General features: G+C 40.7%; 1 protein-coding gene across 4 annotated transcripts in view; it reads left to right on the plus strand.

The window, feature by feature from the left end:
• ACER3 (alkaline ceramidase 3) overlaps positions 1-20162 on the plus strand; it is a 161692-nt gene that overhangs the window by 88730 nt on the left and 52800 nt on the right. For 2 of the 4 annotated variants that reach the window (XM_001175032.8, XM_063783252.1), the window contains exon 3: positions 7661-7713. The exons of 1 other annotated variant lie outside the window; for it this stretch is intronic. In XM_001175032.8, the coding sequence (XP_001175032.1) occupies positions 7661-7713 (53 nt within the window). Of the gene's footprint in view, positions 1-7660; positions 7714-7758; positions 7883-20162 lie in introns of all 4 variants that reach the window. One more of the 4 variants, XM_016921661.4, reaches the window with a different exon arrangement.

Consider the following 20162-nt stretch of genomic DNA (forward strand, 5'->3'; position numbering starts at 1 on the left):
GTTTTTTTTACTCTCCCCTCCTCCATTAAAGCACATCATAGTATTCCCTTGAAGTGGATATAGTCAACATAATGAAACATTTTAAGAGGCTCACAATAGCAGTGTTGATCCTCTTGGTCTTCTTTTCTTTCCAGTATTTTAATGTGTCTGGAGAACATTTGAGTTCATCATTGACTAGAGAGAAAGTGACCAAAATGCTTTCTGAATTCTCCCTTGATTTCTTGTTAAATGTGGAGATGTGACTGAGTTTCCCCCATCTGGTTCACTTTAGAGAGCTAATTTCAGGCATCTTATTTTATTTCTCCCCCTTCCTTCTATTCTTCTGCCCTATTTCTTGTGAAATACTGGATTACCAAAGGAGAAGGGAAAAAAATCAGCCATTCAGCAAATACCTAATAAGTGTTCTCTATATGCCTGGCACTGGGCAAGTTTCTGGTGACAGTGAACTGTGGAGACCTAGACTATGCCTTTATGAACCTTAGAATCCAAAAGTGGTCTTTGGCTTTTCATGGGCAACAGTCATTGACAGCCCTTTAAAATACATGTACCAGGGTACCCACTGAATCAGAAGCTTCTGGACTGGCCTAGCATTTTAAAAGCTGTATGGGCAAAACAGTATGATCCAAAAGCTGATAACTACTGGCCTTATCAAACATTATTTATTGGATGCTTTGTATAGTAGACTTAACTGGAGAGGAAGCAGATGAACATTTGACTTAGGAGATGGCACTTAAAATGGATCTAGGATACACACTGAAGTATTAAGGAGTAAAAGGGCATGATGTATTAATTTACTCATAAATGTTCAGAAAAAATATTATATATATATATATACACACACACACACATATAAATATGAAAATTAGCCAGATGATAAAAATTGGTGAATCTGAACCAATGTGTAGAACATATCCAAGAATTCACTATACTATTCTTTCTTTCTTTTTTTTTTTTTTTTTTTTTTGAGATGGAGTCTCTCCCTGTCGCCTAAGCTGGAGTGCAGTGGCACAATCTCGGCTCACTGCAACCTCCGCCTCCCAGGTTCAAGGGATTCTCCTGCCTCAGCCTCCCGAGTAGCTGGGACCACAGGCGCCCGCCACGACGCCCGGCTAATTTTTGTATTTTTAGTACAGACAGGGTTTCACTAAGTTGGCCAGGCTGGTCTCGAACTCCTGACCTCGTGATCTGCCCACCTTGGCCTCTCAAAGTGCTGGGATTGCAGGTGTAAGCCACTGCGCCCAGCTACTATACTATTCTTTCAACATTTTTGTAAGTTTGAAATTACTTCAAAAGAAAAAAATAGAAAGAAACAAAAAGCAAACAGTAAAATGGCTATAGAAGTTACGTAAGATTTCTTTCTTTTTTTTTTTTTTTAGACAGAGTCTCATTCTATCGCCCAGGCTGGAGTGCAGTGGCACAATCTCAACTCACTGTAACCTCCGCCTCCCAGGTTAAGCAATTCTCCTGCCTCAGCCTCCCAAGTAGCTGCAATTACAGGTGCCTGTCACCACACCTGGCTAATTTTTGTATTTTTAGTAAAGAGAGGGTTTCACCATGTTGGCCAGGCTGGTCTCAAACTCCTGACCTCAAGTGATCTGCCCGCCTCAGCCTCCCAAAGTGCTGGGATTACAAGTGTGAGCCACCGCACCCAGCCATGAAGTTGCATACGATTCCAATAAACAGAGAGATAGGTTGGGAGCAAGTGGGATTGAGCAATGGAAAGAGTAAGTATTCCAGGCAGAAGTGACAGAGTGACACAGGATGAGCAAAGGCAAAGCAGACTCGAGTTAATGGTGTGAGATGAGAGACCAAAGGCAATCAGCTGTGACTGAACTACAAGCTACAGTGGAAGAAATCAGCGGAGCCAAATTATGAAGCTCCATGTATGCCTTGCAAGGAGTTTATTCATTATTTAAGCTAGCAGTTAAAGCAGGATGCACACACTGCAGGGAATGAAAAAAATCTTTTGGGATGCAGGAAGAAAACTCTTTAACTTCTATTTGTGGCTGGGTGCGGTGGCTTACACCTGTAATCCCAACGCTTTGGGAGGCCGAGGTGGGTGGATTACTTGAGGTCAGGAGTTTGAGACCAGCCTGGCCAACGTGGCGAAACCCTGTCTCTACTAAAAATACAAAAATTAGCTGGGCATGGTGGTGGGTGCCTGTAATCCCAGCTACTCAGGAGGCTGATGCAGGAGAATCACTTGAACCTGGGAGGCGGAGGTTGCAGTGAGCCAAGATTGCGCCATTGCACTCCAGCCTGGGTGACAGAGTGAGACTCTGTCTCAAAAAACAAAACAAAACAAGACAGAAAACTTCTATTTGTATATAGTTACTTCCTTACCTCACTTTTTAAAAATTTGTATTTTATGTGTTTTAAAATGTATAGTATCTTAGCACCACAGTTTGTATATAGTTTACAAATAAATATATGGGGTTGCTTAAAAATATTTTTGATATCAAAATTGGAAAACTAGTCTTTAGACATTTTCCTGCCTTGTAACCCAAGTGATATTTTTAAAATGCAAAACTGATTATATCAATTCCTATGTGTATGTGTCATTTTTTAACAACTGTACTTTCTCCTTAGGATAAAGTCCAAATCTGAATCAGATTTTAACATCGCTTTAAAAGTTCTTTTTTTTTTTTTGAGATGGAGTTTCACTCTTGTCGCCCAGGCTAGAGTGCAATAGCGCAATCTTGGCTTACCACAACCTCCGCCACCCAGGTTCAAGCGATTCTCCTGCCTCAGCCTCCCAAGTAGCTGGGATTACAGGCTTGCACCACCACGCTCAGCTAATTTTGTATTTTTAGTAGAGACAGGGTTTCACCATGTTGGTCAGGCTGGTCTCGAACTCCCGACCTCAGGTGATCCACCCACCTCAGCCTCCCAAAGTGCTGGGATTATAGGTGTGAGCCACCACACCTGGCCTAAAAGTTCTTCTTAATCTATTTTCTATAAACCATGCATGCGAGTTTCATCATTGGATCCCTACACCAAGTTGTTCATGGCTTAAGCCAAACTCTTTTAGTTCTTCAAATGCACAAACTCTGTCTTTATTCTAGATGACTCTTCTACATAGAATGATCTCATTTTTTAAAAAATTCTTTCATCTGGCTAATTTCAATTTATTCTTCAAATTCTAGCTTAAATATTACTTCCTCAGACAGCCCTCTTTTGACCCCCTAGACGAGGTAATAACATTACTCTTTGCATAGATTCTCATAGCTCTATAACTCCCCTTTTTGATGTTTTTTTGTTTAGTGGTTTGGTTGGTTTTTTTTTGTTTTTTGTTTTTTTTGACAAGATTTCACTCTGTCACCCAGGCTGGAGTGCAGTGGCACAATCATGGCTTACTGCAGCTTCAACCTCCCAGGCTCAAGTGATCCTCCCACCTCAGCCTCCCAAGTAGCTGTGACTACAGGACTATGCCATCACACCCAGTTAACCTTCTGTATGCTTTGTAGAGACAAAGATTCTCCATGTTGGGCAGGCTGGTCTCAAACTCCTGAGCTCAAGGGATCTACCCACCTTGGCCTCCCAAAGTCCTGGGATTACAGGTGTGAGTCACCATACCCGGCCCCCTTTTTGTATTTTTAATGGTTTGTTTAAAGTTCTGAGACAGGAACCATATTTCTCTTGTACAGTCACTTATCCCAATGGAAATGCTTGGAGTATTAAGTACACAGTAAATATTTATTGAAAACAAATGGTGTCCTCGTTAAGGAAATACTAATCAAAATGATAATGAAATACCACTTCACATCCATTAGGATGGCTGTAATCACAAAGACAGCCAGTGATAAATATTGGCAAGATGTGGAGAAATTAGTATATTGCTGATAGGAATATAAGATGGTACAGACACTCCAAAAAACACTTCCTCAAAATACTAAACCATGTGACCCAGAAATCTCACTCCAAAGTGTATATGAATGAATGAAATAAAAACATATGTCCACATAAAAACTTGTATATGAGTGTTCACATATACAATATGTGAAATACAATATGTTCATAATAGTGAAAATGTAGAAACAACCTAAATGTCTTTTTTAGCTCAGGCTGCCGTAACAAAATACCATAGACTGGGTGGCTTAAGCAACATACATTTATTTCTCACAGTTCTGGAGGCTTGGAAGTCCAAGATCAAGGTGGCATTTAATTTGGTTCCTGGTGAGGAACCAAAACCAAAAAACGTCTCCTTCCTGGCTTGCAGATGGTCACTTTCTTGCTGTGTCTCACATGGCCTTTCCTCTGTCTGTGCTGTGGAAAGAGAAGAAGCAAGCTTCAGTGTCTTACTCTTATAAGGGCACTAATCCCATCCTGGGGATGCCACACCCATATGACCTCATCCAAACCTAATTAACTCCCAAAGGTCTCACCTCCAGATACCATCACATTAGGGGCTAGAGCTTCAACGTATGAACTGGGGAGTTGGGGAGGCAGGCATAGAAACATTCAATACATAGCAATGTCCATCACCTGATGAATGGATAAGTAAAATATGGTATGTTCATATAATGGAATATTATTATTTGTCCATAAAAAGGATGAATCACTGATGCATGTGATGACATAAATGAACCTTGGAAACATTATGCTTAAGGAAGAGAAGCTAGACATAAAAGACTACATGATGTATGATTCCACTTAGATGTAATGTCCCCAGTAGGCAAATCTGTACAGACAAAGTAGACTAATGATTGCCCAGGGCTGGAGGGGTTGAGAGAAAATGGAAAATGACTGCTAATGGGTATAGGCTTTCTTTTAGGGGTGATGAAAATGTTCTAAAATTAGGTTGAGGTGATGTTTGCACACCTCTGAATATACTGAAAACAATTGAATTGTATACTTTGGATTGATTTTATGTGAATTATATCTCAAGAAACCTGATAAACAGCAAAACTTGGTGGTTTGCTTTAAAGGGGCAAAATACAAAATATTGCATAGAGAATGCTGTTCTATTACATGTTTTTGGACTCTAAATGTCTAGAAATGTCAGTTGCAGGAGAGCACTTTTTAAAAGAAAGGAAAATAACAAAGAAAAAAGAGGAGTAAACCTAGTGCTACCCTCTCCTGAAAGGAATTTGAAACCTCTGAGTAGCCACCAGAATAGATTTTCATCAGAATACTTTTTTATGTGTTACCCAGATTGTTGAAAGGAAATAAACTGTAGAGATCTCTAAAAAGTCAGACGTTTAATGGCTCTGTGAGCAAAAGCAGGGAAAAAAATCAGACTTTTAATGCTATATAATTTAACAGTATCAAGAGAACACTTTGAAAAGGTTTTGATAAAAACAGTCCTTGAGTAAGGCATGATAAAGTGGCCATTCTACCAAGATGAATAATCATCCCATCTCACTTTTTTTTTTTTACTTCATAGTATATTGTTATTGTGTGACTTTAAATAACTTAAAGGTTTTTTTTTTTCCTTTACATTGAATAATTTATCCACCTTTGTACCTTCTAATTACTTTTTTGGGAAAAAAGGCACGAACCACCCCACTTCCTTATTTCTCTAATGAGATGAGTGCAATAACTATCTTATTTCCCTCCTTTCATTTTGAGGAGTAAAAATTACAATCTAGTGATTTTTTTAAAGGCAAGAATAACATATAGTTTGAAATTTTTCTCAGGTGGCTTCATACAAATTATTTAATGACGCCCCTACTCACTACATTTGTTGGGCTAAGTCCTATGTATCCTTAAGTTTAATCTGTACCATCATTCTTGCATTCTTGGATTTCCTTCACAAGTGTTCCTTCTCTGTGCTTCTGTGGTACTCAACGCATATGTCCATGTACAGGCACCTTCTGTTTATCTGCCTGTCTCTTCCATTAGACTATATGTTTCATTAAGGCCAATGACTGGATCTTATCTTTGTACCTCAGCATCTATAACTGAATTTGGCAAATAGGATGCACTCAGTAAATTCTGAACTAAACTGAATCAGGAAAAAAAAGCTTTATTAGATGTTATAAGGGCTGATACTTGATCAGTTAATTTTTTTAAGTTGAAGCATAGAATTTTTTAAATTTTGGATATTAAACCTTTGATATATTGAAGCACAGAATTATTGAATACATATATACATGAAGTTTAATTTTTAATTTTTTGTGTGTGTGTTTTTTCATTTTTGAGATGGAGTCTCACTCTGTCGCCGAGGCTGAAGTGCAGTGGCACAATCTCGGCTCACTGCAACCTCCATTTCCCAGGTTTACGTGATCCTCCCGCCTCAGCCTCCCAAGTAGCTGGGACTACAGGTGTGTATCACCATGTCTGGCTAATTTTTGTATTTTTAGTAGAGATGGGGCTTCACCATGTTGACCAGGCTGATCTCGAACTCCTGACCTCAGGTGATCTGTCTGCCTCAGCCTCCAAAGTGCTGGGATTACAGGTGTGAGCCACCGGGCTGGGCCTGAAGTTTTATTTTTGTTGTATATAATCTTTGACAATTACTTAACATAGGGCATGACCATTGAATGAGAGACCCTAATTTTAGTTCTACTTACTCTTTGCTTTAAAAACCAAACATTTTATAAAACGCTAAAATGAAAATAGTTTATTTAAAATGGAGGCACTTGGGAAGAACTTAGGACATGAACACAGAATCTTTTTATTTTTTAATTTTATTATTATTATCTTATGTATTAATAGAGATAAGGTCTCACTATGTTGCCCAGGCTGGTCTTGAACTTCTGAGTTCAAGCGATCCTCTGGCCTTAGCCTCCCAAAGTGCTGGGATTACAAGCCTGAGCCACTGTGCCCTGCCTACAGAATCTTTTTAGATTTTTACTATTTTTCCCAGTCTGTAACAGATATCCAGCCACACCTAATTCAACATGATTTTTATTAGCAACTTTTTTTTTTTTTTTTTTTTTGAGACAGAGTTTTGCTCTTGTTGCCCAGGCTGGAGTGCAGTGGCACAGTCTCAGCTCACTGCAATCTCCTTCTTCTGGGTTCAAACGATTCTCTTGCCTCAGCCTCCCGAGTAGCTGGTATTACAGGGGCCTGCCACCATGACCAGCTAATTTTTGTATTTTTAGTAGAGACGGGGTTTCACCATGTTGGCCAGGCTGGTCTTGAACTCCTGACCTTAGATGGTCCACCCGCCTCAACCTCCCAAAGTGCTGGGATTACAGGCGCAAGCCACTGTGTCCGGACAGCAACTCATTTTTATTAAGTCTACTTTAAGCATTTTAAATAGTTCTTGGAGAAGCAACAACTCTTTTTGCAGTCATAGCTCTGATAACCAAATACAATGGCATCAACAAGTTCAGGAACAAACTGACTGGCTCTTAGTAAGCATACACCTTAGCCATTTGGGTCAGAAGTGCAAAGGAGTAGCTAACCAGCTATGTGCATTAAAACTTATCCTGAGCATCAGATAATACATTTTACAGAAATAATGGAATATTGTTAGTCTAGTAAGTCACTTAGTAGAGGGAATTTAGGAGAACTTATATTGTACTTCTTTTCTACACCAAAATTTCACCAATTATAGCACTTACTCAAGAGTCAGCTATATCTTGCCACTAGATTTTATAAACTTCATTATCCTTAACTCAATGCTTTGAAATGTCTTATTGTCTTCTCAGGTCACTGTCCACGCACAAAGAATTTCATGCTAATTTTTTTTTCATTTGTTTAATTTCAGTGGTAGGAATGGGATCCTGGTGCTTCCACATGACTCTGAAATATGAAATGCAGGTTAGTAATGATGAAATTGACAAATGCTTATTTCTCTTAATTCAGAAGTACTTCAGATTTGAGAAAAGAGCACATAACTATGGCTAAAAGATGGGATTTGTAATCTCTGGAGTTTTTTACTTCAAGTCTGAGGATCCAAACTGACTAAGTGAAGTAAAGAAATAAGCAGGTGAGTCCATAAGGAAAACAAGTACAAATAGTATAGGGCTTTTTGACCATCTCTATGCAGGCGTATAAAATTGAGAGCAGCATTAGAGAGCAGAGTCACATGGGGACATCTTAAAAAGACATAATCAGTTCACCAGAACAATATATTCTTATTCTGAGATACCTGCATTCTTTCATGGCTGTATGGCATCCATTTGAATAGTCTGAGTCCCTCTATGTAGCAAGACTTTAAAGCAAGCTTGTCCAACCTGTGGGCCGCGTGTGACCCAGGATGGCTTTGAATGCAGCCCAATACAAATTCATAAACTTTCTTAAAACATTATAAGGTTTTTTTTGCAATTTATTTTTATTTTTATTTTTCATTTTTTTGAGTCGAAGTTTTGCTCTTATTGCCCAGGCTGGAGTGCAGTGGCGCAATCTTGGCTCACTGCAACCTCTGCCTCCCAGGTTCAAGCAATTCTCCTGCCTCAGCCTCCCAAGTAGCTAGGACTACAGGCACCCACCACCAAGCCCGGCTAATTTTTTATATTTTTAGTAGAGACGGGGTTTCACCATGTTGGCCAGGCTGGTCTCGAACTCCTGACCTCAGGTGATCCGCCTGCCTCAGCCTCCCAAAATGCTGAGATTACAAGCGTGAGCCACCGCACTCGGCCGTTAGTGTTAATTTTATGTGTGGCTCAGGGAAGCCAAAAGATTGGACACCCCTACAGAGCTAGCCAAGGATTTTTAGTTTCCATCCTTACTCTGAGGAGGGCATATATGTCAAGTCCTCAGTCTTTTGATCTCTTGATTTCCCATCACTAATCCAGAAACTTCTAGAACAGTAGTACAAGTAAAATCTGAGCTACATTTGTAATTTAAATTTTTCTAGTAGCTACATTGAAAAAAAGTACACAGAAATGGGTGAAAATAATAATATATTTTATTTGGCTGGGCGCGGTGGCTCATGCCTGTAATCCCAGCACTTCGAGAGGCGGAGGTGGGTGGATCACGAGGTCAGGAGATTGAGACCATCCTGGCCAACATGTGGAAACCCCGTCTCTACTAAAAATACAAAAATTAGCTGGGTGTGGTGGTGTGCACCTGTAATCCCAGCTACCCGGGAAGCTGAGACAGGAGAATCTCTTGAGCCTGGGAGGCGGAGATCGCAGTAAGCCAAGATCACGCCACTGCACTCCAGCCTGGCGACAGAGCAAGACTCTGTCTCAAATAATAATAATAATCATAATAAATTTTATTTAACCCAGTATATCTAAAATACTACTTCTCTCTATATATATAATCAATATAAAAAATTATGAATAAAGTATTTCATATTCTTAAATCTGGTTATTATACCTGCAATATATTTTTAGTTCAGATTAGGCTTATTTCAAGTGCTCAGTAGCCACATTGGAGTGTCAAAACCTGAGTGTGGCTTATAGGATAGCCACATGGGGTGGGGACCATCCATCACAGAACTCTGGGACCTCAGCCAGTTAAAGAGAGTGTCAACATAGGGGGATAGTCCAGTGTAGGGTGTCAGAGCCTAACTAGGAGTGAGGAGGGTATTTGCACATCAAGGCAGCCCAGGGACAGTGTATTAGAGACCAGGGTTGAAAAGGTATCCATGCAAAGGGGACAGCTCAGTGCAGAATAAGAAGGGTGTCCTCCCAAGTTGGGGGGGTCATTTGACATGCGGTTGGAATCTGAGTGGGATGGAGAGAGTGCCACATAGTGGGGACAGCTTTGTGCCATGTTTTGGTACCCTGGGAAGGTGACAGTGACTTCTACATGGCAGAGTGGCCCAGTGCAGGATCTGAGAGCACAAGCAGAGTCGAGAGGCCGTCTAAGTGGAGGTGCAGCAGCAGCCCAGCACCGAGTGTTGGAGCCTGAATTGAGTGAGAAGGGCATTGCTTGGGAAAAGGAGAGGTAGCAATGGAAGCCATGTTGCATACAGGGTAATTAATCAAATAAATAAATACATTAAGGAGAATGGGAGCCAGGTTTCTTACTGTTAGAGAACAAAAGTCGCAAATACGGAAAAGATGAAAACTAGAATGAGCTCTGTGGTGACAAACTGAAATTGGAGTTAACAGTGCAGACTCCTATGTTCAATACATGCATATATAATAGACATAAATATAGATGTGAAAATATGTGATATGCATATGTATGTATTTTGTGTATATGTATACATACTTAAATATTTTAATACACATATATATACATATATTCTCAAGCTCTGTCCATGAGAGGATCTGGGAATGGGGAACTTCAAAGCCAAAGAATATATCTAGCATCCAGATCTTGTTTTCTAAAAATCATTCTTCTTTAAAAGGAACCAGGGCTGATTCCAAGGGCTGGGGCAGGAAAAAAAAAAGGACAATATCAGCCTAGATCATCTTTTTATGCCAGAAAAAATGGAAAGGCTCAAAAAATTATGGGAATATGTCAAAAGGACACTGAAGCCAACTTGAAGAGGTTCCTGCTGGCCAAATATGGGGCAATTTGAGCATCAAAATAAATGGTAACGAGTTATAATAGTTATAATGTAACCCGATGAGTAATATGGGAAATCTGAGTCCATACTAGATAATAAATGATGTATTAAATGAAATAATACATGAGTATAAATAAATGAATAAAGAAAAAGTTTGATGTTAAAGAGTATATTTACATAGTTTCAAAGTACCTTTCCACAAAATACTTAAAAAGGGGAGAAAGAATACCTTTACAGTGGAGAAGCCAAGTGGGAAACACCTTAATCAAGCAACCTAATCATCACTAATGGGACAAATCAAAATTATATGTGTTAATGGAAAAACTAAACCCTGTCAAATATCTTTATTTTATTATTTTTAATTTTTATTATTATTATTTTTTGAGATGGAGTTTCACCCTTGTCACTTAGGCTGGCATGCAGTGGTGTAATCTTGGCTCACGGCAACCTCTGCCTCCCAGGTTCAAGTGATTCTCCTGCCTCAGCCTCCCGAGTAGCTGGGGTTACAGGCGTGCACCACCATGCCCAGCTAATTTTTTTTTTTTTTTGAGATGGAGTCGCACTCTGTCGCCCAGAGTGACACTGGAATTAAGTGTGATCTCGGCTCACTGCAACCTCTGCCTCCCAGGTTCAAGCGATTCTCCTGCCTCAGCCTCCTGAGTAGCTGGGGTTATAAGCACCCGCCACCATGCCTCGCTAATTTTTGTATTTTTAGTAGAGACGGGGTTTCACCACATTGGCCAGGCTGGTCTTGAACTCTTGACTTCAGATGATCCACCCACCTGGCCTCCCAAAGTGCTGGGAATACAGGCGTGAGCCACTGCGCCTGGCCTGTCAAGTATTTTTTAAAGGTTTATTCTGAGCCAATATTAGTGACCATGGCATGGTGTGATACTGGTGGGCTGGGGGAAGTCCCCAAACAGCAGTGGACCTCTATCCTAGCCAATGTCTAGGCTCTTGACACCATCACAAGAATGAATTCAAGGACAAGTCGAAAAATAATGAAAGTAAAGAAATTTATTGCAAAGAGTAAAAGTACACACTTAAGGGAGTGCAGGTGTACTTGAGAGAGTGTCATGCAGTGGGGTTTGGGGCTGCTACCTTTATGTGTTTCTCTAACCAAGGAATGGAATATTCATGAAAATTCCTGGAAAAAGGTAGAGATTTATCAGAACTGTGGTGCCACCCAATAGGTGTTCCTGGAACTGTCATAGTGAGGGAGAAGAAAAGGAAAAATTAGTTAGGTAAACGGTTAAGGCTGGTCCTTGGAAAAGCTGCCTGCCTGAAAAATCACAGCTACAGGCAAGATAGAGCAGCTTGGAGAAAAACTCAGACTGTAGAAGCTGCCTGCCTGAAAAATCGCAGCTACAGTGCACCTGCACAGATAAGCCACAGATAAGCAGGCAAGGCAGGAAAAGTCCAGCATAGAAGCCCTTTGCTCTTTGTATGATTAGCGAGCTCCCAGGAAGTTTCCTCCCCTTTTCAGACATGTACACAGTGGGCCCCATGGAAACTTGCAGAGGGAGGAGGGGGGCTTACTTTAAACAAAACCACAATTATACAAACAAAAAGTTTCACTTTATGCTTACCTAGAGACATACCCACAACTACATAAAGGGAAGTTATGCAGACAGTTTTATAGATAAGTTTCTCAAACACTTACAGACATGAGAGCAGTTTCTTGTGAAAGCTTTTCAATTCAGCTTTTCTTCTTTTGCTTATTAAACTTTTCCTCCAACCTCATTCTTTGGGTCCACACTCCTTAATTTTCTTGAGACCACAAGCTCGGATAACACATTAGACAACGAGACCAGTGACCCTGACCTATTTCAATGGTGCTACTGGGTTTGTGGTTTAGTATGTTAATGAGCATATAATGAGGTCCTAGGTGAAACCTCGGTCAAATCCAGTGACATGCTGGATCCAATCGGTCTTAGCCAGCTTGGTCCACACCCTGTTTTTCAGGATCTTACCAGCCCAAAGACTCTAAGTCATGTGAAATTGCTGCCTGGAATTTCTTCTCCACCCTGTATTATTCCTATCTCAGGACAATAGAGTCTCAAGAGGTCCTTTGATTTCCTTGTCATGTGATGCTATACCAAAGTCAGGTTGAAAAGTAAGCCACATTATACTGCATTAAGAAAAGAAACCTGGTCAAGTAGCCAAGATGGCCAAATAGGAACAGCTCCAGTCTACAACTCTCGGCGTTAGCGACACAGAAGACGGGTGACTTCTGCATTTCCAACTGAGGTACCGGGTTCATCTCACTGGGGAGTGCCGGACATTGGGTGCAGGTCAGTGGGTGCAGTGAACTGTGCGTGAGCCAAAGCAGGGCGAGGCATCGCCTCACCCAGGAAGTGCAAGGGGTCAGGGAATTCCCTTTCCTAGTCAAAGAAAGGGGTGACCGATGGCACCTGGAAAATCGGGTCACTCCCACCCTAATACTGCGCTTTCCCAATGGGCTTAACAAACCGCACACCAGGAGATTATATCCCGCACCTGGCTCGGAGGGTCCTACGCCCACGGAGCCTCTCTCACTGCTAGCACAGCAGTCTGAGATCAAATTGCAAGGCAGCAGTGAGGCTGGGGGAGGGGCGCCTGCCATTGCCGAGGCTTGAGTAGGTAAACAAAGCGGCCGGGAAGCTCGAACTGGATGAAGCCCACCACAGCTCAAGGAGGCCTGCCTGCCTCTATAGGCTCCACCTCTGGGGGCAGGGCACAGACAAACAAAAGGCAGCAGTAACCTCTGCAGACTTAAATGTCCCTGTCTGACAGCTTTGAAGAGAGTAGTGGTTCTCCCAGCACGAAGCTTGAGATCTGAGAACGGGCAGACTGCCTCCTCAAGTGGGTCCCTGACCCCCGAGTAGCCTAACTGGGAGGCACCCCCCAGTAGGGGCGGACTGACACCTCACACGGCTGGGTACTCTTCTGAGACAAAACTTCCAGAGGAATGATGAGGCAGCAGCATTTGCGGTTCACCAATATCCTCTGTTCTGCAGCCACCACTGCTGATACCCAGGCAAACAGGGTCTGAAGTGGACCTCCAGCAAACTCCAACAGACCTGCAGCTGAGGGTCCTGACTGTTAGAAGGACAACTAACAAACAGAAAGGACATCCACACCAAAAACCCATCTGTACGTCACCATCATCAAAGACCAAAGGTAGATAAAACCACGAAGATGGGAAAAAACAGAGCAGAAAAACTGGAAACTAAAAATCAGAGCGCCTGTCCTCCTCCAAAGGAATGCAGCTCCTCACCAGCAATGGAACAAAGCTGGACGGAGAATGACTTTGACAAGTTGAGAGAAGAAGGCTTCAGAAGATTAAATTACTCCGAGCTAAAGGAGGAAGTTCGAACCAATGGCAAAGAAGTTAAAAACCTTGAAAAAAAATAAGATGAATGGCTAACTAGAATAACCAATGCAGAGAGGTCCTTAAAGGACCTGATGGAGCTGAAAACCACGGCACGAGAACTACGTGACGAATGCACAAGCCTCAGTAGCTGATGTGATCAACTGGAAGAAAGGCTATCAGTGATGGAAGACGAAATGAATGAAATGAAGCCAGAAGAGAAGTTTAGAGAAAAAAGAATAAAAAGAAACGAACAAAGCCTCCAAGAAATATGGGACTATGTGAAAAGACCAAATCTACGTCTGATTGTTGTACCTGAAAGTGACGGGGAGAATGGAACCAAGTTGGAAAACACTCTGCAGGATATTATCCAGGAGAACTTCCCCAATCTAGCAAGGCAGGCCAACATTCAAATTCAGGAAATACAAAGAATGCCACAAAGATACTCCTCGAGAGGAGCAACTCCAAGACACATAACTGTCAGATTCACGAAAGCTGAAATGAAGGAAAAAATGTTAAGGGCAGCCAGAGAGAAAGGTCGGGTTACGCACAAAGGGAAGCCCATCAGACTAACAGCTGATCTCTCAGCAGAAACTCTACAAGCCAGAAGACAGTGGGGGCCAATATTCAACATTCTTAAAGAAAAGAATTTTCAACACAGAATTTCATATCCAGCCAAACTAAGCTTCATAAGTGAAGGAGAAATAAAATCCTTTACAGACAAGCAAATGCTGAGAGATTTTGTCACCACCAGCCCTGCCCTAAAAGAGCTCCTGAAGGAAGCACTAAACATGGAAAGGAACAACTGGTACCAGCCACTGCAAAAACATGCCAAATTGTAAAGACCGTCAAGGCTAGGAAGAAACTACATCAACTAACGAGCAAAAGAACCAGCTAACATCATAATGACAGGATCAAATTCACACATAACAATATTAACCTTAAATGTAAATGGGCTAAATGCTCCAATTAAAAGACACAAGCTGGCAAATTGGATAAAGAGTCAAGACCCATCAGTGTGCTGTATTCAGGAGACCAATCTCACGTGCAGAGACACACATAGGCTCAAAATAAAGGGATGGAGGAAGATCTACCAAGCAAATGGAAAACAAAAAAAGGCAGGGGTTGCAATCCTAGTCTCTGATAAAGCAGACTTTAAACCAACAAAGATCAAAAGAGACAAAGAAGGCCATTACATAATGGTAAAGGCATCAATTCAACAAGAAGAGCTAACTATCCTAAATATATATGCACCCAATACAGGAGCACCCAGATTCATAAAGCAAGTCCTTAGTGACCTACAAAGAGACTTAGACTCCCACACAATAATAATGGGAGACTTTAACACCCCACTGTCAACATTAGACAGATCAACGAGACAGAAAGTTAACAAGGATATCCAGGAATTGAACTCAGCTCTGCACCAAGCGGACCTCATAGACATCTACAGAACTCTCCACCCCAAATCAACAGAATATACATTCTTTTCAGCACCACACCACCCCTATTCCAAAATTGACCACATAGTTGGAAGTAAAGCACTCCTCAGCAAATGTAAAAGAACAAAGTATAACAAACTGTCTCTCAGACCACAGTGCAATCAAACTAGAACTCAGGATTAAGAAACTCACTCAAAACTGCTCAACTACATGGAAACTGAACAACCTGCTCCTGAATGACTACTGGGTACATAACGAAATGAAGGCAGAAATAAAGATGTTCTTTGAAACCAACGAGAACAAAGACACAACATACCAGAATCTCTGGGACACATTCAAAGCAGTGTGTAGAGGGAAATGTATAGCACTAAATGCCCACAAGAGAAAGCAGGAAAGATCTAAAATTGACACCCTAACATCACAATTAAAAGAACTAGAGAAGCAAGAGCAAACACATTCAAAAGCTAGCAGAAGGCAAGAAATAACTAAAATCAGAGCAGAACTGAAGGAGATAAAGACACAAAAAACCCTTCAAAAAATCAAAGAATCCAGGAGCTGGTTTTTTGAAAAGATCGACAAAATTGATAGACTGCTAGCAAGACTAATAAAGAAGAAAAGAGAGAAGAATCAAATAGACACAATCAAAAATGATAAAGGGGATATCACCACCGATCCCACAGAAATACAAACTACCATCAGAGAATACTATAAACACCTCTACGCCAATAAACTAGAAAATCTAGAAGAAATGAATAAATTCCTCGACACATACACCCTCCCAAGACTAAACCAGGAAGAAGTTGAATCTCCGAATAGACCAATAACAGGCTCTGAAATTGAGGCAATAATTAATAGCTTACCAACCAAAAAGAGTCCAGGACCAGACAGATTCACAGCCGAATTCTACCAGAGGTATAAGGAGAAGCTGGTACCATTCCTTCTGAAACTATTCCAATCAATAGAAAAAGAGGGAATCCTCCCTAACTCATTTTATGAGGCCACCATCATCCTGTTACCAAAGCCTGGCAGAGAATTTTAGACCAATATCCTTGATGAACATTGAGGCAAAAATCCTCAATAAAATACTGGCAAACCAAATCCAGCAGCACATCAAAAAGCTTATCCACCATGATCAAGTGGGCTTCATCCCTGGGATGCAAGGCTGGTTCAACATAGGCAAATCAATAAACGTAATCCAGCATATAAACAGAACCAAATACAAAAACCACATGGTTATCACAATAGATGCAGCAAAGGCCTTTGACAAAATTCAACAGCCCTTTGTGCTAAAAGCTCTCAATAAATTAGGTATTGATGGGACATATCTCAAAATAATAAGAGCTACTTATGACAAACCCACAGCCAATATCATACTGAATGGGCAAAAACTGGAAGCATTCCCTTTGAAAACTGGCACAAGACAGGGATGTCCTCTCTCACCACTCCTATTCAACATAGTGTTGGAAGTTCTGGCCAGGGCAATCAGGCAGGAGAAGGAAATAAAGGGCATTCAATTAGTCAAATTTTCCCTGTTTGCAGATGACATGATTGTATACCTAGAAAACCCCATCGTCTCAGCCCAAAATCTCCTTAGGCTGATAAGCAACTTCAGCAAAGTCTCAGGATACAAAATCAATGTGCAAAAATCACAAGCATTCTTATACACCAATAACAGACAAACAGAGAGCCAAATCATAAGTGAACTCCCATTCACAATTGCTTCAAAGAGAATAAAATACCTAGGAATCCAACTTACAAGGGACGTGAAGGACCTCTTCAAGGAGAACTACAAACCACTGCTCAATGAAATAAAAGAGGATACAAACAAATGGAAGAACATTCCATGCTCATGGGTAGGAAGAATCAATATCGTGAAAATGGCCATACTGCCCAAGGTAATTTATAGATTGAATGCCATCCCCATCAAGCTACCAATGACTTTCTTCACAGAATTGGAAAAAATTACTTTAAAGTTCATATGGAACCAAAAAAGAGCCCGCATTGCCAAGTCAATCCTAAGCCAAAAGAACAAAGCTGGAGGCATCACTCTACCTGACTTCAAACTATACTACAAGGCTACAGTAACCAAAACAGCCTGGTACTGGTACCAAAACAGAGATATAGACCAATGGAACAGAACAGAGCCCTCAGAAATAATGCCACATATCTACAACTATCTGATCTTTGACAAACCTGAGAAAAACAAGCAATGGGGAAAGGATTCCTTATTTAATAAATGGTGCTGGGTAAACTGGCTAGCCATATGTAGAAAGCTGAAACTGGATCGCTTCCTTACACCTTATACAAAAATTAATTCAAGATGGATTAAAGACTTACATGTTAGACCTAAAACTATAAAAACCCTAGAAGAAAACCTAGGCAATACCATTCAGGACATAGGCATGGGCAAGGACTTCATGTCTAAAACACCAAAAGCAATGGCAACAAGAGCCAAAATTGACAAATGGGATCTAATTAAACTGAAGAGCTTCTGCACAGCAAAAGAAACTACCATCAGAGTGAACAGGCAACCTACAGAATGGGAGAAAATTTTTGCAATCTACTCATCTGACAAAGGGCTAATATCCAGAATCTACAATGAACTCAAACAAATTTACAAGAAAAAAACAAACAACTCCATCAAAAAGTGGGCAAAGGATATGAACAGACACTTCTCAAAAGAAGACATTTATGCAGCCAAAAAAACACATGAAAAAATGCTCATCATCACTGGCCATCAGAGAAATGCAATTCAAAACCACAATGAGATACCATCTCACACCAGTTAGAATGGTGATCATTAGAAAGTCAGGAAACAACACGTGCTGGAGAGGATGTGGAGAAATAGGAACACTTTTACACTTTTGGTGGGACTGTAAACTAGTTCAACCATTGTGGAAGACAGTGTGGCGATTCCTCGAGGATCTAGAACTAGAAATACCATTTGACCCAGCCATCCCATTATTGGGTATATACTCAAAGGATTATAAATCATGCTGCTATAAAGACACATGCACACGTATGTTTATTGCGGCACTATTCACAATAGCAAAGACTTGGAACCAACCTAAATGTCCAACAATGATAGACTGGATTAAGAAAATGTGGCACATACACACCATGGAATACTATGCAGCCATAAAAAATGATGAGTTCATGTCCTTTGTTAGGGACATGGATGAAGCTGGAAACCATCATTCTCAGCAAACTATCGCAAGGACAAAAAACCAAACACTGCATGTTCTCACTCATAGGTGGGAATTGAACCATGACAACACATGGACACAGGAAGGGGAACATCAGACACCGGGGCCTGTTGTGGGGTGGGGGGAGGGGGGAGGGATAGCATTAGGAGATATACCTAATGCTAAATGACGAGTTAATGGGTGCAGCACACCAACATGGCACATGTATACATATGTAACAAACCTGCATATTGTGCACATGTACCCTAAAACTTAAAGTATAATAATAATAAAATTTAAAAAAGAAGAAACCTGTTTAATAAGATCTTATAGTTTGCAGGGTGTAACTTAACTCTTAGCTTGCATGGCTACCTTGCAACTCTTACTGTGATTATAATTTGGTAATGGCTGTTTATTGCCACAGTCTGTTTTGTCAGCCTTATGATCTCTATTTTAACCTTAATCATGGGCAGTTGTGCCTAAACTCCAAAAGGGTGAGGATTATAACGAGGCATGTCGGACCTCCTTTCCCCATCATGGCTAAAAATTCAGTTTTCATGTTTCTCTGGGGTCCCCTTGGCCAAGAGGGGTTCATCCAGTCAGTTGGAGAGCTTAGAACTTTATTTTTGGTTTACATATGCCATCTAATAGGCTGCAGTGACAAGAAAAATGTCATCACTTCTCTGATACTCTTGCCAAAGATGCGTAATCTGAATTTAATGTTATGAAAACATCAGACAAAACCAAATTGAAGGACATTATACAAAACATCTGGCCTATCATCTTCAAAAGTATGATAGTCATAAAATTCAAAGACTGATGAAGTGTTCCAGATAAAAGGAGATAAAAAGACCTGACAACTAAATACAATGTACGTGTGTGTGTGTGTTCATATTTGTATTTATGATATTATTGAGACACTTAAAAAAATTGAATGAGGTCTGCGGATTACATGTAGTAATAAATCAATGTTAATTATTGATTTTGTTGGTAGTATTGTGGATATGTAGGTGAGGTTTTTTTTAAAGTATAACTTACTTACCATAAAATTCACCTTTTTTTTTTTACCCTATCATACAACAGTAAAAATTCACCCTTTTAAAGTGTACAAGTCAGTGGTTTTATGTATGTTCACAGATTGTGGAGCCACTGCCACTATCTAATCCCACAACATTTCATCACCCCAAAGAGAAATCCATGCCCATTAGCAACCACTCCCTATTACTCCCTCCAACAACCCCTGACAATCACTCTCTTCCTGTATGGATTTGCCCATTCCGGACATTTCATATCAATGGAATCATATAATGTGTGGCCTTTTGTGTCTGGTTTCTTTAACTTAGCATGTTTTCACACAGTTCACCCATGCTGTAGCAAGAAGTACTTAATTTTTTTACCTGAATAATATTCCATTGTATGGATATACCATATTCTTTTATCCACTTGTCAATTAATGGAAATTTGGGTTGTTCCCACGTTTTAAGTATTATGAATAATGAATAATGTTGCTATGAACTTTTGTGTACATGTTGTGTTGTAGGGAAGTTTAAATTTTTCCCCAAAGGCTCAATGATTTGAGTCTATAAAACACACTAATAGGCCGAGCGCAGTGGTTCACGCCTGTAATCACAGCACTTTGGGAGGCCGAGGCGGGTGGATCACGAGGTCAAGAGATCAAGACCATCCTGGCCAACATGGTGAAACCCCGTCTCCACTAAAAATACAAACATTAGCTGGGTGTGGTGGCACGTGCCTGCAGTCCCAGCTACTCAGGAGGCTGAGGCAGGAGAATCACTTGAACCCGGGAGGCAGAGGTTGCAGTG

This window comes from Pan troglodytes, chromosome 9 (genome assembly GCF_028858775.2).
Source record: "Pan troglodytes isolate AG18354 chromosome 9, NHGRI_mPanTro3-v2.0_pri, whole genome shotgun sequence".
NCBI lineage: Eukaryota > Metazoa > Chordata > Mammalia > Primates > Hominidae > Pan > Pan troglodytes.